This window comes from Coregonus lavaretus, assembly GCF_964263955.1.
Source record: "Coregonus lavaretus genome assembly, chromosome: 10".
Classification (NCBI taxonomy): Eukaryota; Metazoa; Chordata; class Actinopteri; order Salmoniformes; family Salmonidae; genus Coregonus; species Coregonus lavaretus.
Window position 1 is genome coordinate 14,690,978 of NC_139997.1, and position 22,810 is coordinate 14,713,787.

A 22,810-nucleotide genomic window follows, 5' to 3' on the forward strand; every position below is an offset into this window, starting at 1 on the left:
CCCAGGCCGAGGGAGATTGACAGTTCTTTTGTGTTTCTTCCATTTGCGAATAATCGCACCAACTGTTGTCACCTTCTCACCAAGCTGCTTGGCGATGGTCTTGTAGCCCATTCCAGCCTTGTGTAGGTCTACAATCTTGTCCCTGACATCCTTGGAGAGGTCTTTGGTCTTGGCCATGGTGGAGAGTTTGGAATCTGATTGATTGATTGCTTCTGTGGACAGGTGTCTTTTATATAGGTAACAAGCTGAGATTAGGAGCACTCCCTTTAAGAGTGTGCTCCTAATCTCAGCTCGTTACCTGTATAAAAGACACCTGGGAGCCAGAAATCTTTCTGATTGAGAGGGGGTCAAATACTTATTTCCCTCATTAAAATGCAAATCAATTCATACGATTTTTTACATGCGTTTTTCTGGATTTTTGTTGTTGTTATTCTGTCTCTCACTGTTCAAATAAACCTACCATTAAAATTATAGACTGATAATTTCTTTGTCAGTGGGCAAACGTACAAAATCAGCAGGGGATCAAATACTTTTTTCCCCTCACTGTATACACAATTAAATCCCACTTTGTAACACAACAAAGTGGGACTAGGTGAAAAATCTGTCTATGTGCCCTTGAGCAAGGCACTTAACCCTAATTGCTCCTGTAAGTCACTCTGGATAAGAGCATCTGCTAAATGACTAAAATAAAATAAATATATATATATATATATACACATACAGTGGGGAGAACAAGTATTTGATACACTGCCGATTTTGCAGGTTTTCCTACTTACAAAGCATGTAGAGGTCTGTAATTTTTATCATAGGTACACTTCAACTGTGAGAGACGGAATCTAAAACAAAACATTGTATGATTTTTAAGTAATTAATTTGCATTTTATTGCATGACATAAGTATTTGATACATCAGAAAAGCAGAACTTAATATTTGGTACAGAAACCTTTGTTTGCAATTACAGAGATCATACGTTTCCTGTAGGTCTTGACCAGGTTTGCACACACTGCAGCAGGGATTTTGGCCCACTCCTCCATACAGACCTTCTCCAGATCCTTCAGGTTTCGGGGCTGTCGCTGGGCAATACGGACTTTCAGCTCCCTCCAAAGATTTTCTATTGGGTTCAGGTCTGGAGACTGGCTAGGCCACTCCAGGACCTTGAGATGCCTCTTACGGAGCCACTCCATAGTTGCCCTGGCTGTGTGTTTCGGGTCGTTGTCATGCTGGAAGACCCAGCCACGACCCATCTTCAATGCTCTTACTGAGGGAAGGAGGTTGTTGGCCAAGATCTCGCGATACATGGCCCCATCCATCCTCCCCTCAATACGATGCAGTCTTCCTGTCCCCTTTGCAGAAAAGCATCCCCAAAGAATGATGTTTCCACCTCCATGCTTCACGGTTGGGATGGTGTTCTTGGGGTTGTACTCATCCTTCTTCTTCCTCCAAACACGGCGAGTGGAGTTTAGACCAAAAAGCTCTATTTTTGTCTCATCAGACCACATTACCTTCTCCCATTCCTCCTCTGGATCATCCAGATGGTCATTGGCAAACTTCAGACAGGCCTGGACATGCGCTGGCTTGAGCAGGGGGACCTTGCGTGCGCTGCAGGATTTTAATCCATGACGGCGTAGTGTGTTACTAGTGTGTTACTAATGGTTTTCTTTGAGACTGTGGTCCCAGCTCTCTTCAGGTCATTGACCAGGTCCTGCCGTGTAGTTCTGGGCTCATCCCTCACCTTCCTCATGATCATTGATGCCCCACGAGGTGAGATCTTGCATGGAGCCCCAGACCGAGGGTGATTGACCGTCATCTTGAACTTCTTCCATTTTCTAATAATTGCGCCAACAGTTGTTGCCTTCTCACCAAGCTGCTTGCCTATTGTCCTGTAGCCCATCCCAGCCTTGTGCAGGTCTACAATTTTATCCCTGATGTCCTTACACAGCTCTCTGGTCTTGGCCATTGTGGAGAGGTTGGAGTCTGTTTGATTGAGTGTGTGGACAGGTGTCTTTTATACAGGTAACGAGTTCAAACAGGTGCAGTTAATACAGGTAATGAGTGGAGAACAGGAGGGCTTCTTAAAAAAAAACTAACAGGTCTGTGAAAGCCAGAATTCTTACTGGTTGGTAGGTGATCAAATACTTATGTCATGCAATAAAATGCAAATTAATTACTTAAAAATCATACAATGTGATTTTCTGGATTTTTGTTTTAGATTCCGTCTCTCACAGTTGAAGTGTACCTATGATAAAAAATTACAGACCTCTACATGCTTTGTAAGTAGGAAAACCCGCAAAATCGGCAGTGTATCAAATACTTGTTCTCCCCACTGTATATAAAAAAAGAATAAAATAAAAGAGAACACATAAAACAAAAAATGTGGAAAAAGTCAAGGGGTGTGAATACTTTCTGAAGGCACTTTACTTATAGTACACTCAGTCACTACACAAAAATGTGTATAAAAATCAAATTTTATTGATCACATACACATATTTAGCAGATGTTATTGCGGGTGTAGCGAAATGCTTGTATAATGTAATAAATAACACACACCTCATGTTGCTTAGGAGCTAGAAGCAGAGCTGCCATGTCTGTCGGGCCATCTTCCATCAGCCCTTGCACATGAGGCATGAGTGGAACGAGATTCCTCCCTGCTCAGTGCTCAGAGCTTAGTGCCTACTAATGGGGGACCAGTGCAGATGTACACGCAATAAAACAAATCTGGAGCAACAGCTAATCCACAGTTTACCAAATGAACTCAACTCAGAATACCGTATCCGGCTGCATCAGGGGAGCCCAATCCCACAGCACGGAAACACTAGCTACAGATCAGTAGAATGACATGGATCACATTAGTGAAGGCATGGATCGACTCGGGCTGGAATATGCTTTTTTGTCTACCATGGACATGGAGACAGGTGATCAGTTTGAGTGGGGTTGGAGGCAGATGCTTAGCCTCAAACTCTGCAAAAGTGAAAGGGTAAACAACTGAACAGATTTTCACTTCATTTTGGATGCATATAAAACTGAACCATGATTAGCTACATCGCTTCAGAAACCCAGAGCCCAGAGCGAGATTGTGTAAAACGGCCCAGGTCTCTCTCAGGGTTTCTGAAGCGATGTAGCTAATCATGTTAACCCCCGCAAGGCTGCCGGCCCAGACGGCATCCCTAGCCGCGTCCTCAGAGCATGCGCAGACCAGCTGGCTGGTGTGTTTATGGACATATTCAATATCTCCCTTTCCCAGTCTGCTGTTCCCACATGCTTCAAGATGGCCACCATTGTTCCTGTACCCAAGAAAGCAAAAGTAACTAAACTAAATGACTATCGCCCTGTAGCACTCACCTCTGTTATCATGAAGTGCTTTGAGAGACTAGTCAAGGATCATATCACCTCTACCTTACCTGTTACCCCAGACCCACTTCAATTTGCTTACCGCCCCAATAGATCCACAGACGATGCAATCGCCATCACACTGCACACTGCCCTATCCCATCTGGACAAGAGGAATACCTATGTAAGAATGCTGTTCATTGACTATAGCTCAGCATTCAACACCATAGTACCCTCCAAACTGTGCAACTGGGTCCTGTACTTCCTGACGGGCCGCTCCCAGGTGGTGAAGGTAGGAAACAACATCTCCACTTTGCTGATCCTCAACACTGGGGCCCCACAAGGGTGCGTGCTCAGCCCCCTCCTGTACTCCCTGTTCACCCATGACTGCGTGGCCAAGCACGCCTCCAACTCAATCATCAAGTTTGCAGACGACACAACAGTATTAGGCTTGATTACCAACAATGACAAGACTCTGGGAGTGCGGTGCCAGGAAAATAACCTCTCACTCAACATCAAGAAAACAAAGGAGATGATCGTGGACTTCAGCAAACAGCAGAGGGTGCACCCCCCAATCCACATCTACGGGACCGCAGTGGAGAAGGTGGAAAGCTTCAAGTTCCTTGGCGTACACATCACCGACAAACTGAAATGGTCCACCCACGCAGACAGTGTTGTGAAGAAGGCGCAACAGAGCCTCTTCAACCTCAGGAGGCTGAAGAAATTCGGCTTAGCAGCTAAAACCCTCACAAACTTTTACAGATGCACAATTGAGAGCATCCTGTTGGGCTGTATCACCGCCTGGTACGGCAACTGCACCGCCCACAACCGCAGGGCTCTCCAGAGGGTGGTGCGGTCTGCCGAACGCATTACCGGGGGCAAACTACCCGCCCTCCAAGACACATACAGCACCCGATGTCACAGGAAGACCAAAAAGATCATCAAGGACATCAACCACCTGAGCCACTGCCTGTTCAGCCCGCTATCATCCAGAAGGCGAGGTCAGTACAGGTACATCAAAGCTGGGACAGAGAGAATGGAAAACAGCTTCTATCTGAAGGCCATCAGACTGTTAAATAGCCATCACTAGCACATTAGAGGCTGCCTATTGCCTATTGAAATCACTGGCCACTTTAAGAAATGGAACACTAGTCACTTTAATAATGTTTACATATCTTGCACTACTCATCTCATATGTATATACTACATTATTTTCTATAATATTCTACTGTATCTTAGTCCATGCCGGTCTGTCATTGCTTGTCCATATATGTATATATTCTTAAATCCCATTCCTTACTAGTTTTGTGTGTATTGGGTATATGTTGTGAAATTGTTAGATATTACTTGTTAGATATTACTGCACTGTTGGAGCTAGAAGCACAAGCATTTCGCTACACCGGCTATAACATCTGCTAAACACGTGTATGTGACAAATACAATTTGATTTGATTTTATTTGAGTTAGGGCCCTAGAAAAACAAGAAACACTTAACATTATCTGGAGGGGCTTGTGTGGCTAAATGACGTTCAGGGAAAATAAAGACATGGGACAAACATAACCTCCACCCTTTTCACAGAGTAAACATTAAAATAAAATGAAATATTATTTTATTTGTCACATGCGTCGTAAACAACAGGTGTAGACTAACAGTGAAATGCTTACTTATGGGCCCTTCTCAACAATACAGAGTGAAAAAATAGAAATAATAGAAAAATAATAACACAAGGAATAAATGCACAATGAGTAACGATAACTTGGCTATGTGCAGGAGTACGAGGTAGTTAAGGTAGATATGTACATATTGGTAGGGATAAAGTGACTAGGCAAAAGGATAGTTAATAAACAGTAGCAGCAGCGTATGAGATGAGTCAAAACAGTTAGTGCAAAAAGGGTCAATACAGATAGTCCGGGTAGTTATTGGTTAACTATTTAACAAACTCAATCTAAACTGTCCAATGGAGACCGGCAAGTTTAATTTCAAGGTGGCCTGAAGGCTATTCCATGAGCTGGGGGCATAAAAACTAAAAGCACCTCCAGAACCAGCCAGTCCAGAGAGCGGGTCTGAAAATTGCTGGATATCCAATTAATATGTGAGCTGAGGTAGTCCAGGAGTCTCTGAAGAACCGCTTTATATACAAAAATTAGCCAATGCTGGGCCCATCTGGTAGTCAGACTCCTAGCCAACAGAACTATACAAAATGCAGTGATGTGTACGAAAATGATCCCCAGTGATAAAACGCAGTGCTGAGTGATAGACTGAATCTAAAGGTTTTAAAACAGAATCTGCCGCATGCATGTAGATTATATCACCATAATCAAGTAGTGGGAGAAGCGTTGTTTGAACAGTCTTCCTCCTACTATCCAAAGTTATGCAGGATTTATTTCTATAAAATAAACCAATCTTAATTCTCTGCTTTTTTGTCAGTTTTTCAATGTGTATTTTAAAAAGAGAGCTTATTGTCAATACAAATACCCAAGTACTTATCATGGGGAACTTGCTCAATCAATGTGCAAATATGCAGGTCCTCAGGTTGAATATAACGAGACCTAGAGAACAACATAAAGTTGGTTTTATTAGCATTTAGCACTAGTTTAAGATCAGTAAGCGATTTTTGAATTTAGTCAAAACCATGCTGAAGGTCATGAATGGCCTGCTGTACTGAGGAGACACAGGAGTAAATAAATATCATCCACGTAGATATGAATGTTACAGGTTAACAGATAGACCAATATTATTTATAAAATAGTGATGAGAACAGGGCCCAAAATCGACCCATGTGGCACATTTCGTAATATTGAGGAAAGTAGATTTGATACCGTCAGTAAGCACACACTGTTATATTTATTCTCGGTAATACCAATTACTCCACCGAATACATTCTTTTAAAAAGTATACTCGATCATAACAGATTTTATATGGGAAAATAAAACTCATAGAATAAAAAGGACAGTTTTACTTCTTCTTAAGTCTGGGGTGGTTTCAACCTTTCAGACTTGGAATTGTATCAACTCGCCAACCAAGGCTTTTACTTACATTTTACATTTTAGTCATTTAGCAGAAGCTCTTATCCAGAGCGACTTACAGTTATTGAGTGCATACATCATTTTATTTTTCATACTGGCCCCCCGTGGGAATCGAACCCACAACCCTGGCGTTGCAAACGCCATGCTCTACCAACTGAGCTACATCCCTGCCGGCCATTCCCTCCCCTACCCTGGACGACGCTGGGCCAATTGTGCGCCGCCCCATGGGTCTCCCGGTCGCGGCCGGCTACGACAGAGCCTGGATTCGAACTCGTGGCACAGCTAGCACTGCGATGCAGTGCCTTAGACCACTGCGCCACTTGCAACATATAGTTGAGTTAACTAAAGAGGAACAATGGGTACATATTGAAGATGTGCATGCTCAACCCCAGAAACTTTTTACATGTCTATTTTCAAAGTATAAAGCTACGAACATTAGCAATTTCATAGTTAAGAACACTATAACAATATGGAGGAAAATGAAACGTATTCTACAAGAACCAATACCACTCCCTAAAAACACAACCATATGGAACAATCCTTAGATAGCTTTTCAGAATTCACCAATAAATTGGTCCACATGGAAAACTAAAGGCATAGAAACCGTAAATTACTTGGTAATGAATACATTTATTTCTATGACAGAATTCAAAAGCAATTTTGGACTGACCAATGTAGATATTTTCAAATACATGCAACTTAAGTTTCATATGATTACATTTCTATTTGAAATCTTTTGGACATCAGAGCAATCTTGAGGGAATCCTGTTTTAGTCAGAAAATGATATTCATATGATAGGTAAGATATGCAAAACCTTGCAGAGAGCCAACTGACAATCTCTTAGAATTTTTTTTTATTAACTATTGGAAAAAAACATAAAAATAAATGATATTGGCACAAGATGGAGAGAATGCTGGAACATAACTAACGAAATTACAGTTAACAGAAATGTATGCTTAATCCAGTATAAACTAATATATAGAATTTATTATACGAGACAAAATTCTCAAATTCTACAGCACAACGACAGAGTCATGTATTAAGTCTAAAACTAACAATGACTCAATAATCCATGCCTTCTGGGAATGCTATAAAGTCCAAAAGTTATGGGCAGAGTTAGAAAGTTGTCTGTCAGAAGTATTACAATGCAAATTTACTTTTAATCTGCCTGTCTGTATATTTCAAGACATGGCATATGAGGGTGCAGTGAGATACCCGATGGGTTGGACAATACTTTTCGCGTCAAATATCTTGAAAAAACGTATACTTAAAAACGGGAAATCAACCAATCCTCCATTGTTAACACAATGGAAAGGTCAAATGCTTTATTATCTAAAATGTTGAAAGCGCGTGGGCGATGGAGAGAAACAAAATGGTGGAGTTTGAGGCCATGTGGCGGAGAGTGATGCGGGCGCTGGAGACGGGGATGTGAGCAGGTGGGCCTGGGCAGGTGTGATGTTGTTGATGTTTGTATGCTGTTGTGTGTATGTGTATGTTTTGTATTGTTTGAAGAAGACAAAAGTAATCGTTAAAAAAAAAGTAGACTGTCCATGAAAAAATTGCAAGATGCCTGATCTAGGCCTATTTCAGAGAACCTTTGAACAAGTAAGAAATGATCAACCCTATCAAACACCTTCGACAGGTCAATAAATAAGGCAGCACAAGGATTTTTATGGTCTAAACAATATAGCACATCATCTAAGACATGTGTAGCCGCTGAAACAGTGCTATGTACAGGTCTAAAACCAGATTGGTGCTCATTAAGAATAAAATGAGAAGTAGTACATTTTCTAAGCTGAGAGTTGGCCAGGGACTAAAACTTTGGCGAGGCAAGATAGCTTGGAAATTGGACGGTAGTTATCGAAGTCAGAAGGATCTCCGCCTTTGTGTAGGGGGAAGACTTGTGCCATTTTCCAGATCATAGGGATAACCCCAGAAACAATTGTCAAGTAAAAAATATAGGTTAATGATTCCGCATTAAGTGGGGCAGACCGCTGCAGCAAAAAGGGGTCAAGTGAGTCAGCCCCAGTATATATATATTTTTTTTTTACAGCGATCTTCAATAAGGCACTTAGTAAATCATAGACATCAAATGGTAGATATGAAAATGAGGAATGTGTATCTGGGAATGTATCGTTCTCTGCAACCTGGCTTGAGGTGAGTTAAGGACTCCCTCTACTGGAATCAGAGTTTTCAGAAGCAATTTTTTTAAATAAGTGGCCCGCTTAGGCAAAGTGTTTATTAAAAGCACCACAAATGTCCATCTAATCTGTTATGGGACCGGAGGCTGTCATAACCTGCTGGGGCAATGAGGGGGTGGAGTATTGTTTCAGTGATTTGACTATCTTCCAGAAGGCAGCTGGATTCACACCATTCTCAGATACACATTTCAAGAAGTACAGTGGGGGAAAAAAGTATTTAGTCAGCCACCAATTGTGCAAGTTCTCCCACTTAAAAAGATGAGAGAGGCCTGTAATTTTCATCATAGGTACACGTCAACTATGACAGACAAAATGAGAAAAAGAAATCCTGAAAATCATGATTTTTAATGAATTTCTTTGCAAATTATGGTGGAAAATAAGTATTTGGTCAATAACAAAAGTTTCTCAATACTTTGTTATATACCCTTTGTTGGCAATGACACAGGTCAAATGTTTTCTGTAAGTCTTCAAAAGGTTTTCACACACTGTTGCTGGTATTTTGGCCCATTCCTCCATGCAGATCTCCTCTAGAGCAGTGATGTTTTGGGGCTGTCGCTGGGCAACACGGACTTTCAACTCCCTCCAAAGATTTTCTATGGGGTTGAGATCTGGAGACTGGCTAGGCCACTCCAGGACCTTGAAATGCTTCTTACGAAGCCACTCCTTCGTTGCCCGGGCAGTGTGTTTGGGATCATTGTCATGCTGAAAGACCCAGCCACGTTTCATCTTCAATGCCCTTGCTGATGGAAGGAGGTTTTCACTCAAAATCTCACGATACATGGCCCCATTCATTCTTTCCTTTACACGGATCAGTTGTCCTGGTCCCTTTGCAGAAAAACAGCCCCAAAGCATGATGTTTCCACCCCCATGCTTCACAGTAGGTATGGTGTTCTTTGGATGAAACTCAGCATTCTTTGTCCTCCAAACACGACGAGTTGAGTTTTTACCAAAAAGTTCTATTTTGGTTTCATCTGACCATATGACATTCTCCCAATCCTCTTCTGGATCATCCAAATGCACTCTAGCAAACTTCAGACGGGCCTGGACATGTACTGGCTTAAGCAGGGGGACACGTCTGGCACTGCAGGATTTGAGTCCCTGGCGGCGTAGTGTGTTACTGATGGTAGGCTTTGTTACTTTGGTCCCAGCTCTCTGCAGGTCATTCACTAGGTCCCCCCGTGTGGTTCTGGGATTTTTGCTCACCGTTCTTGTGATCATTTTGACCCCACGGGGTGAGATCTTGCGTGGAGCCCCAGATCGAGGGAGATTATCAGTGGTCTTGTATGTCTTCCATTTCCTAATAATTGCTCCCACAGTTGATTTCTTCAAACCAAGCTGCTTAGCTATTGCAGATTCAGTCTTCCCAGCCTGGTGCAGGTCTACAATTTTGTTTCTGGTGTCCTTTGACAGCTCTTTGGTCTTGGCCATAGGGGAGTTTGGAGTGTGACTGTTTGAGGTTGTGGACAGGTGTCTTTTATACTGATAACAAGTTCAAACAGGTGCCATTAATACAGGTAACGAGTGGAGGACAGAGGAGCCTCTTAAAGAAGAAGTTACAGGTCTGTGAGAGCCAGAAATCTTGCTTGTTTGTAGGTGACCAAATACTTATTTTCCACCATAATTTGCAAATAAATTCATCAAAAATCCTACAATGTGATTTTCTGGATATTTTTTTCTCAATTTGTCTGTCATAGTTGACGTGTACCTATGATGAAAATTACAGGCCTCTCTCATCTTTTTAAGTGGGAGAACTTGCACAATTGGTGGCTGACTAAATACTTTTTTTCCCCACTGTATGTACATTTTGTTTTTCTAACCAGGGATAGACATCTATTTCTCAAGCGTCTGAAGGACTGCCAGTCAGACGTATAATCAGTCAGCCCAAGCTACGTTTGTCTCCTGAAGTTTCTCTGATAGTTCATGTGTGAACCCGGGATTAGCTCTATCCTTTAATCTTAGTTTCTTGAACGGTGCATGCTTGTCTGCAATAAAGTTTAGCAAAGAAGTAAAACAATTTAGAGCCTGATCCGAGTCAGATATCTGTGTTTCATAATTTTCCTTCAATTCGCAAGAGGCTGAATGTATCTCACCAGAGAAAGCATCCAAGTGAGCGAAACAGCGCCCCTCTGTCTCTGTATGTGTAGGCAGGCCATCTATCTGGTCAAAAAGAGTATGACATTGTTGCCGTCCATAGCATTGAATGCAAGGGAAGCCAGCGAGCATTTGGCCTCCCTTGATAAAAAAGTATAAAATAATACCCAATCAGCATTGAGCTAAAATGAGTGAGCTCAACTGTGAATGGTCCTGGCACACCAAAAGAAAGTCTCAAGGGAAGCCAGTTTGTATTTGGCTTCATTCCTATCACATCGCATCAAACCAAACGTCATTGACAGAAGAAAGAAAACTTGAATTGTTGCACCTCGTTGTGTTGATGTTCTCCAGTGGCTAGCTAGCTAGCTAAAATTGCCCCTTTCCTAAATTAGCCATGGACAGAGATAGGGATTTGGACTTGTGGTTTTACTTAATTCTAAGTACTGGTCAATGATTATAATGGCGATTCAGATCCAACCATAAATTCATACATTGTGCCCCTGGCCTGAGAGGATGGAAGTTCAATTTAGCTAGATGTAGAAGGCTAATGTTAACTAGCTAACATTGCCCATGAAAGGAAGTTAGGCTAGTGAGCAAGCATTTTAGCCAGGTAGTCTAGGACAACAAATAATTAAAGTGTGTACTGTATGACTAAGTCATAGACCGTATCATCAACATTAAAGAGAGGAGGATGGCATTGGCATTTCTCTACAAGTTGGGTGAGTCAACATGCTTTCTCCACTTGCACGCAGGCACACACACAGAAATTAGAACCACGAACAGCCACATCATATTTAGCTTACGTTGATTGGACTAAATTGCTTTCAGTATCTTTTAGTTGTCACTGTATTAGACTAAACATAGGTGATTTGATGATGTTGAAATGTTGAAGTTGAAATGGTTCTGGAATAGTGAAGGCAGCTCCTGTTTTCATTGCGACTTGCGGTAACTCTCTGTGGTTCTAAATCAATAGTTGTTTAGTAGTCCGAAAATGTCGGAAACATTCACTTGCTTGACCATGCTGTAGGTCATGTAACTGTGGACTTCACCGGACAGAGGTTGCTCTCCGGTTTTGTGATGAAACAAAGGTGTGGTTGAATTTATTCTGCAAATGTGTCATCTTATTGTCTCGGCCTTAGACCTATACAGTATATCACGGTCGCAAGGCATATGAACTAACAGGTTATAGAGCAAACACTGCAATCATCACAACACATACTCTAGGTTGTAATATGGCATTTGTTTCTGCCTTCGCTTTCCCAGTGATTTTACCCACGCTCCGCTGCTGGAGAAAGTACTCCCTTTTGACAACATTACATGCAAAATATAGACTAAATTTGCCATAAATTAGCCTGACAGTATTTTTGAAATGTTATTATTGTAATGTATCCGAGCATGTTTTCCTCGAACAGCTCTATCCCTGGTGAGTGTGGTTACAGTATGGGTGTCCAGGGGGACTACCTTATGTGAGGACTGTAAACCTCACCGGACATGTCTGTCAAAAACCCAACAGGCTATCAATTTACTCTCTGGGAGACATTTAGGTGACAGCGAAAAAAAGAAAGGTTGCTGTCAAACCAGATTGTATCACTTTAAATGCTTATCTCCATTGCAAATATCAAAATGAGTTTCGAATGCAACAGATATTTACACATCCATCACAAATCATCACAAGCATTTTGCTAAGATGCCTGGAGAATTAAAAGAAAATAGACATTAATTAGGGGAACGTAAATGTTCACATCAAATGTTATTCAAAATCTGTCCTAGAGTCCATTTCCTGTTCTCTGAGGCCCCCCATGTCTCCAAAAGAAAAAACTAACCCAGACCGCAAAGTTGGATAATTCCTTAAGCTACACTCAACATACTTGTTTAGTTTTACCCACTTTATATATTAGGAAGAGGGAGATGAAAAGGAAATGTCTACATCAGAAGACTTCCACATCCCCTCAAGCAGTAACCTGAGTATGAGGCTAAAACAAACAAACTTACCAATGTTGCTAATTACATAATAACAATAACGCTTCAAAAGACTGAGTGCCGTCTGTCCAAAACAAAAAACTGTAGTGCAGAACTTAATTAGCCACAGGTCATGCCAGCACCTGGGTCTGCTAGCTGTACCAAGTATGTAATTAAAATAATGCACCACTTACATTACAGTACAGCAGACAACTGGGCCAACATCATAAACACACTGTAAATGATGCGCACTTGGTCACACCAGCTTAGCAGCACAGCTTTCCCTGGATAGCAGAGATTAACCATGTATAGGATGACTTACTGCAGAACAGAAAAAAAAGCTACATTACAACTACTGAGAAATGCAGATGCAGCATTTCTGGAAACTGCCTCAATTGCACTGTTGTTGTTTTCCACTCAACAAAGATGAGGACATCTTGCAAAGCTCTATCCCGGATGCAATTTCCTGAGGGCAAAAGTACACTAAAGCCATAATCTGCAGCCCAATAGATTTTCTTCTGCTCTACAGATAGATGAAATCCATAACAGAGGGAGAGGGCAGTGACCTGGGAGGGAGGGATCATGGAGATTGTGTGGCGGGGACAAACTCAACATCAAGCAGTCCATGGAAAGTGTGTTCCTTCAACATCAGTATTCCTGTAAATACTGCGAAACAAGGCATATACTTTCGACACAATACTAAAGTATATCAGGTGTTCTGTTCTGGATTGCCATTCCAACCAACTTTTCCAATATGTAGACTTGTTCTCAATCCAATGCTCACGGTTGTGTGACTGAGCTTCTGGTATTCTCCCTGTACTGGAACGTGCCAATTCTTCAATGATTACTTCTCCACACAATAAGAGCAATGTACTGTAAGGCATACCTGCTGCTTCTGGTATTCTCACTATACTACAGTAGCATCAAGGTCTGGGGTCTGGTCTGAAGGACTGCTGGTGAAATCATCAGCCTAGATTTATACTGATACCAGTAAGTGCAGACAGACAGCAACTGTAAAAGTCACTCTCACTTTCTCTGCTCTGGACCCCTAAGGACAACCAAAACCCCAGAGCCATGATCCAGTGTTTGCCTTATTGTAGACTAGGATGCTTTTCATAATTGAAATGTGGGTAAAGTTTTATACTGGAGCAAAAACTTGCTACAGGCAATGCCGTATGTCTCACAGTCTCAGCAAAGAAAACTGATCTGAGGAACAGCTGATGACCCGAGTTCTGCCAACAATTCCAATGTGTCCCTATGGGTATTGTCTGTCTACCACCACAAAGATGCATGTTTGTGTAGAAAGTGTGGCAAGTATAGTATCTACAGCCTTACGATAAACAATTAAATGTTCACTTCAAGCACTTCCTAATACAAAGCATATGCACAATGTCCCCAAACAATGCCTCCGTTCTACTAAATAACAGCTGAAACTGCTTAAGCAATTTCAAATAGACTTGAGCCGTTTACATGACTTTGAAACTGTAACCAACATAAGGGACTGGAAACCACAGAGAAATCATGGTTAAACAAAGACCATATGGTAAGTTTCAGACAGACTTCCACTACAGCACAGCAGTGATTTTTTTCATACAAAATGATACATTTTCCCATGGTATTAAACCTCTAAAATGTGTTTGAATGCACACCCGCACATTTAGTCAAATTAACTTTAGAGCCTATTTAGACTAGCAAATGTAGCGCATAAACATGTGGAGTATTAACATCATGCAAACACACTCTACTGTATACAGTTTTGCCATGGCATCAACAACTGCTATATAAACAACTGCTATATATTATAATTTCAACATTTCCTTTTGCCTCAAGTCCCCCTGTTCATTCTCTGGCTTTTCATCCCCATCACCACAAAGCTGACTCTGAGCTTGTCTAGATGGACTTCACTTCTTGTTAAGGTGCTGAGTAGCCAAGGCAGGGTACAGACAAGGGACTGTTGTTGGACAGAGCACTTAGTCAGAGAGAGAGAGAGAGCAGAGAGCCAAACAACACAAAGTCACAGACATAACATGGCATGTATATCTATGTATATGCTATGGGTTGGAGAGTAAGAACAACATATTGTTTTCTCTCATATGTGATCTTGGTGAAGATGTTGGTTTTCTGAGCCATTGCAGTTGGTGGGGTGAGGTTCATTGTGCAGGAGTTTCCTTACAGTTACGTCACCAAGCAGAGGCCTAAATGTCACTTTTGAAGCATACATTTAAAATAGCCTGAGTACTACACTTCCCTTAAAACAAATAGCCTGTTCTATAAATAAACATTTCCGAAAACACTGAATGCTTGTTCAGAAATTGGGGTTGTGGAAAAACCACCTCCCTCACAGACACACATTCATACATGTAACATGGCTACAGTGCATATATTTTTCTTCTTCTTCTTCTTACCCTGAATCTATGCAGTAGGAGGAGCAACTGACAAACTACCAGCTAAATCAGATGACTGAGGAATGTTATGAGAACAACAAATGAACACAAGGTTGCCAAATCGTTACAGATAACAGTATGACCTTGTCATTGATCTCACGCCAAGCTTTTCACCTGAACTCTTTCAGTTCACTTGCCATGGATCCAGTAATGCAATATGCTCCAAGTTAACTTTAAAGTGAGGCCTTTTCTGCTCCCCACTGCTTACATTTCTCTCTCCCTCTGCTCTAGTACCTTTCCCTCTATCTGTGATCAGTGGCATGTACCATTACCTCATTCCTGGCGATAAAGTAACCGACACCAGCCTGAGCCCTGGGAGGATAGGAACATTTTATTTATTACCACATTTTTCATTATCGTGTTCAAACAAAGACAGAATTTAGTGCCACACTAAACATCTCCAAAATCCACAGAGTCATTCTATACCATGCTCAGGGTCAGAGTCAGCGCAACCTACAATTACTGAGTCAAGCCATCTGTTGTTGACCAGAAGTTCCTCTACTGTCTCTCTGCTTCTGTAAACAACAGATAAAGAAACCGCATGGTCCTACTTTTAATAGACTCCATGTCAGTGTTTGGGCTGTCTCTGGGACCCCCCTAAGACAAGCCTCCAGGATCCATCCCCCCACACCCCACCATGCAGCCAAGATGAATGCCCTACTACACCGGTTTACTGTCATTGTCCCCCATTAAGAGGCCTTTCAGTGAGATGACAACGATAAGAGACAGTCTGCTCTGCGCTGAGATCATTCTAAGCCATTCAGACAGCTGTGTTTGGTGAGTCGAGGATGCATAATCCACCACACACATGAATTAGACACAGTCTGGAGGCTGGAGAGGGTTGGAGGGGGCGGTGTGTTGGGACAAGCCTTACTTAATCCCTCTGAGCAGCCAAGGCAGGGCAGCTGGGAGCAGTGTAATATATAAACTCTACTGTAGAAGTATGGTAGTAGGCTAGAGAGTCTGTCTGGGAAGGAGAAGGGTAATGTAAGGACACTCCATGGCACATTTCCACTGAGGATTTACCAAAGTATTTCACCTAAAAGGCTCAGACTTTTCTGTTTCCATCTACGCGGGCCGGCACCCGTCTCTCACTGGCCATGACGACAACCTGCTCTGACTTGGAGCCAAGGCAAGGCCCTGGGTACTTTTCAGCTGTCATTTACATAACAATGGCTAACTGTGAACTTTAACAACTCCTCACAAAGCAACAGTCTTGAATATTTTTTAATTTTTTTTATTTAACCTTTATTTAACCAGGTAAGCCAGTTGAGAACAAGTTCTCATTTACAACTGCGACCCGGCCAAGATAAAGCAAAGCAGTGATGATGCAGAGGTTGTTGATACTGCCCACCACAAGTCTTTAGGAAACACAATAACACTAGCGCCCACATTAACATAAAACACTGGTGATACCCTGGTGTGGGGGTAAGTCTAGATGGAAAAGCACGATACTCATATTAATTAATGGAACAACCTTGACTACACTCCCAAGATGTATATTTCACCAATATTTCAAATGAGGAATATTGTGAAATGTGTAGTGCAAAACTCAAATCAAATCAAATTGTATTTGCCACATGCGCCGAATACAACAGGTGTAGACCTTACAGTGAAATGCTTACGTACAAGCCTTTAACCAACAATGCAGTTAAAAAATAATAATAATAAAGTGTTAAGTAAAAAATAGATAAGTAAAAAATTAAAAATAGCAAATAATTAAAGAACAGCAGTAAAATAAAATAACAGTAGGGAGGCTATATACAGCGGGTACCGGTACAGAGTCAATGTGCAGGGGCACCGGTTAGTCGAGGTAATATGTACATGTGGGTAGAGTTAAAGTGACTATGCATAAATAATAAACAGAGTAGCAGCAGCGTAAAAGAGGGGGTGGGGGGCAATGCAAATAGTCCGGGTAGCCATGATTAGCTGTTCAGGAGTCTTGATAACTTGGCCAGACCAGAAGGGAGAGAACTACTGTAAATCACAGAGACCTTGGGAATAGGGCTCTACAATGACTCTAATAGCGTAGTACTTCAAAGGCTTGAACTCCTCCCTGTCCCGCTGCTGCGCCCAGCCAGTCTCATTCCTTTTGCTGATCCACTGACAGATTCTATGATTGGTCACCTGCAGTTTGGCCTCAAGTTCTCTCCTGATTGGTTATGTGGTCTAGATGCAGCTGTGGATTTCTGATTGGTGCCTAGGATGGATCAGACTGGATATAACCTGGTTTCTGGGAATGTGCTTGGCCATTAGCCACAGACGGACTTACTGAGACAGAAAAACAGGGCTCTCACTTTTGTTGCTATCGCCAAATAGGCTTAGACTAAAATGCTAACAATGTATTCACAGACACACACAAAAAAAACATGAATGAGCTCTTCTCCTTTAGTATGACCTTGTATAGATAGGCACTGTAAGACACCTGGTGCTGATAGTTTACAATGGCTGTTTTTTGTGTGTTTTTTTTTAAACCAGTGAGACTTCTTTTTAGACATGGCTTGCTTCCTGATTTAACATTTTCCTTCATGCAACATTAAATCTGTTTAATACCAAGCTGGGAGAGTACATTTACACCACCTGGCCCTGTCAATACATGTCTACGATAAATGATCCAGTTCCAATTTGGGTTTTGAAGGCGCTTGCATTTCGTAACAGCCTCAGATCAATGCAACATTGTCTAACCTGTCTGAGACAGTTGCAACACAGTCTAGCCTAACCAGTAAGATAACGTTGCAGCAACATAGGCTAACCTGTAACAGACTGGAGGTGTCAGGTGAGGACATGCCTTTAGGGGATTACTGTCTGGTCTGTCTCCTATTTCAAAACACAAAAAGATGCACTTGGGCCGTGAGAAACAGGGGGGAGGGGAGGAGGTGCAGAGGGAAGGGTAGCTGGGACTAGGATGTATGAACTATAAAGACACAGCTGGAAGCGCTGGGCAATACTTTTTAATCACTGTAGACACAACTCCACTTCATTCCTGATCATTCTCAGCTGAGTTGCTCATTAACTTGAATCCCTATTGCAGGTAGATCATTGTAGATTAAGAGGATCCTGAACGACATTTAGCATTGATTTAACACTAACATTGTGCTAGTCCTTGGATAAAATAACTATTATATTACAAGGGCTATTTGGCAAATGGCTGACTTCATAAAACTATTCATACTGTCATTCCAGATCTCCTTGTTTTATAAAATGATTAATGTCTGGCTCTGGAATGAATTCCACTGCAAGGTCAGGCTGACACGTCGCCCTAAAATAGAATCAGAAGGATATTTTCTTTCTATTGCTCTTCATGAGCTCTTTATGAAAAGCACACAGTATGTTGTATGGCTGGAAGCAGAATGAATATGGTCTGTGGAGTTAGTTGATCCACAGCAATCCCACTACTACAGTATATGAGGAGGGTTTTCTCAGTGTTGGAGAGGAGAAGTCAATAGTCATAATGACACATTGGTATGGTATTGACTAAGGCTGTCCATCTATATGCCACATGGAATATGTATGGGCCAATAGCTCAACTTGAAAACCTCTCAAGAGCTTCTTCTCAAAACTAGTCAATTCATATGATGGGGTGAATTGTATGCAAAACCAGAATTCAACCAAAAGATAATAAATACGTTATTAAAAAGGCAAGTCTTCAACTGGTTCAGATGTTTTTTTCATGAGTGAACACTTTAGAAAGTTTGTTTTAATGTATTCAGTCCAAGACTCTTCCACAACCGCCAATGATATGTTTCGCTGGAGAGAATGAGAGTAGACTACCGTATCACAGTTTAGGTCATTTTCTATCTACTAACACTAAGGCCACCAGTGGAAACTGTAAACTGTAGTCAATCTTGAGGACAGAATATTAATTTTTAATAGCAAAACAAGTGTGAGAAGTGGTTATGTGGGTGTGAAGTATTAAAGTAGATGGTTACAGAGATACAGACTGACTGTTCCTAAGCAACCTAAATGTGAAAAACACCCACGGGTTGCAACTCCCACTGTTAAAATACATTAGTCAGCCATAAGCAATGGTTATGTTTCACAACAACAGCATCAGATCCAATACCCCATTATCTGTGGCAATAATATTGGCATATAGCCTCAAACTTTTATAAATACAAGCTAATAAAGGTTTCTAGGTTTATAATCTCCGTATGTCTTATCTTCCGTATGTCATATGGGCACATTAATAGTACTAAACACTTTTCCTACAGAAAACCACACCCCAAAACTGCCTTGGGCCTCTTGACAACTCTTAGTATTCCAGTGACTCAGAAGGAATCATCAACTCCTACATATTTCAGTGAAGGTATTCTGCCTCTAAAAATAATATCCCTGTCTGTCAATAACATTGGAACGGTTCTGAAATGTATATTGATTTATGAAATTCAATGTGTATTCAAAGAAAACGAATCCAAACTTTTGAGTGTTGTACTCTAGTTGCCTGACTGTTGGTTTATCCCCAGCTTCCTGATTAGGTACGTACTCATCCGAGATAACGGACGTACCCAATTTAAAGTGTTTAAATCACCCCCTTCATAGCCACACTTCCTCTCTGGCACTGATGCTGTCTGATTATGGTCACTGTGACTACTGATGAGTCACACTCAGTGGAAGTTAGTCACTCCCTATAGGATCTTCAGGAAACACAGCCTGGCAAAGTCACTCCCAAATGATTCAGTCACAACTATGGAGAAACTACCCAAGGAGGCTGTAATTGAAATAACTTTATGGCAGAGGGCTTCATTGCTATGACAGTCACAGAGCCATACGGATGGATGAATGAATGAATAAAAATATTCTGTCTGGCAATAACATACCACCACCACCACAAAAGCCCATTGAAAAGTAATGCATGTTCTTACGTCGCTCTTCCTAAACTTCGCTTTAAGGCTCTTCATGTTAGGCCTGGTCCATACAGTTTCCCACTTGTCCAGCTGTGCCTCTGAAACAAACAAAAAAATATAGTTGCACATTGTATTAAGCCTAACTGCTGAAAACGAACTCTTAATAGTCTCTAAAGTGCAACAGGGAGAGGCAAAATGTGCAAATGTAGCCCTTTTCTCTGATTTCATGTTAACTTATTTGAGAGTTAGCGCTTATTATTATGCATGTGTAACTGTGTAATATTAACAATTTGCAATAGAAACGTGTCTTGCACTCATCAACACAATAGCCTAACCAGCACTAATGAATAAAAACAAACTATGGGACTGAACTTCTAGGCTGATACAAAGTAACGTTATCCATCGCGCGCTCGAGTCCAATGGCATGGTTAGAAGTTATTTTGAGGTGGCAACAGTAGCCTGTAGCAATAGATTGCTGTATGTAATGGCTACAATTAGTGCACAATGTTCAACGGCAAAATATTTTTTTTTTATTCCGATACATTTGTATCATTCAACCAAGCTTGCTCGTTAGCGGAAGATAGGAACAGCTAGCACGCTAACAATTTAGTCTAGCATCAACCTTGTAAATACTGTATGAACACACTGCACACTTACCCTTTAAAAGTTGGGACTCAGAGTAATAGCCTGTTCGATAGCCTACAGAGTTGACTAAATTGTCAGTCGGTAGAAATATATTAAAATAGAATCGACAAACAGAAAAGGAGTAGCTAGTGTGAACAAATAGCCCGCCTAGATAGGCTATGCTGGCTAGGTTCAGGCTGAATACATTAAAAGTTGGACTATTCAAGTGCCTGTCGCTTTGCTCCGGAGCTAGCTCCCTCTGATTGTTCCCGGAGTTGAAAGGGTGACGTCATTCCTCCCTCGTGACCAAACACTTCTGCATATTCCTAATCATGAATACATTTACATTTTACATTTTAGTCATTTAGCAGACGCTCTTATCCAGAGCGATTTACAGTTAGTGAGTGCATACATAATTGTATTTTTCATACTGGCCCCCCGTGGGAATTGAACCCACAACCCTGGCGTTGCAAACGCCATGCTCTACATTTACATTTACATTTATGTCGTTTAGCAGACGCTCTTATCCAGAGCGACTTACAAATAGGTGCATTCACCTTATAGCCAGTGGGATAACCACTTTACAATGTTTTTATTTATTTTTATTTTGGGGGGGTGGGTTGGAGTAAAGGGGGGAGGGGGGGGGGGGGGGGTAGAAGGATTACTTTATCCTATCCCAGGTATTCCTTAAAGAGGTGGGGTTTCAAATGTCTCCGGAAGGTGGTGAGTGACTCCGCTGTCCTGGCGTCGTGAGGGAGCTTGTTCCACCATTGGGGTGCCAGAGCAGCGAACAGTTTTACCAACTGAGCTACATCCCTGCCGGCCATTCCCTCCCCTATCCTACCCTGGACGACGCAGGGCCAATTATGCGCCGCCCCATGGGCATTTTGTAGGCTAAATGTGCAATTTAATTATAGTCTTGTGTTTATTGTAATCTTTGACAACAATTACAACAGTAAAAAGCTGTTTACAACACCAACGTGAGTAGGTAGACAGCAAAAGCACACTACATTTTTGCGGATTCAATTTCTCCTAAAGGCTGCACCCCATAGTAATGTGCAAAAATAGCAACACTACTGTATAAGCTACAAATAGACTTGTAGGGCAGTCAGTGTTTTTCATATTTCCTTCAATGCAAATCTATTCTATCACTGTTGGTTGTTTTACTTCGGAGATGGTTTCTGTCTGCTTTAATGATCTGTCTATCCCATGTGAACATCTGTGATATCATCAGGCTCTTGTTCTCTCAGCTCAGCAGAATGGTTTACTATACTATACAAACATTTAGAAACCATACATCAGTGAAATTTAGCCTCACCAGATATGTAGGATATTTCATGGCAGACATACAGCATTTGAATCATCTATGATGCCATGTTACAAAGACATTTGGCTGGATTAATGAAACAACAAAAGCTGCCTCATGCAGTGGTAGCCTACATCTGTCCATCTAATCCACATTGCCATAAAGGCTTTCACCAGCCTGGTTAGATTTTAGTCCTACAGTCAGGGACCCAGGCATAAGTGACTTAAGCGGTCGCTTATTAGAGCCCCATGCCACTAGGAGGCCCAATACCAATTAAAAAACAAATATATATATATATATATATATATATATATATTCAAAAAAAAAGTATTTTAGGAGCTCAGTTGGCTCTCAACTTACTGCTGATAGTTAGAACAGTAGAATACACAAGGTGCAAGGTCGAAATTTGGTTGTGCATCAGCAGTCTTTCTCTTTATGTTATGTCAGTCACTGACAGTCACTCAATAAGCTATGTCAGCTAACCATTTTTAGATTGGTAAATTAGTCAAACCAGCTATCTAAACTTGTAGTAATCACGGACAAATACCAACTGGGCACGGAAGGCACGTGCACAGGGGACTTCCAGGTGGCCCCGATTGATTTTGTTAGTCACTCTTGCTCAGATATCATCAACATGGCATAAGTCATGGCAAAATGTGTAGAATTGCAGGAAGTTTGCTTTAAAACTGCAACAATTTATCTCCACCCCATGGCAAAATGGGTAGAATTGCAGGAAATTAGCTGTAAAATAGCAATTGTTTTCTCTCTGCCCCATGGCAAAATGAGTAGAATTGCATGAATTGTGTTATAAAATTGCAAAATGATCTCTCTGCCCCATGGCAAAATGAGTAGAATTGTATGAAATGTGTTGTAAAATTGCAAAATGATCTCTCTGCCTCATGGCAAATTGTGTAGAACTGCAGAAAGCTTGCTTTAAAACTGCAATATTTTCTCTACGTCCCATGGCAAAATGTGTAGAATTGCAA

The 22,810-nt window shown here is 41.4% G+C and overlaps 1 protein-coding gene across 1 annotated transcript in view; it reads right to left on the reverse strand.

Annotated features, from left to right (window-relative positions):
- Nucleotides 1-20,739, reverse strand: part of LOC311135840 (uncharacterized protein) — a gene marked incomplete at its 3' end in the record, with an annotated part of 92,130 nt that extends 71,391 nt beyond the window's left edge. The window contains exons 1-2 of the mRNA XM_084169872.1: nucleotides 20,552-20,739; nucleotides 19,913-19,992 (exon numbers count right to left, since the gene is read on the reverse strand). Of these exons, the coding sequence (XP_084025998.1) occupies nucleotides 19,913-19,948 (36 nt within the window). The 5' untranslated portion in view covers nucleotides 19,949-19,992; nucleotides 20,552-20,739. The remainder of the gene's footprint in view (nucleotides 1-19,912; nucleotides 19,993-20,551) is intronic.
- Between the last annotated feature and the right edge of the window lie 2,071 nt (nucleotides 20,740-22,810).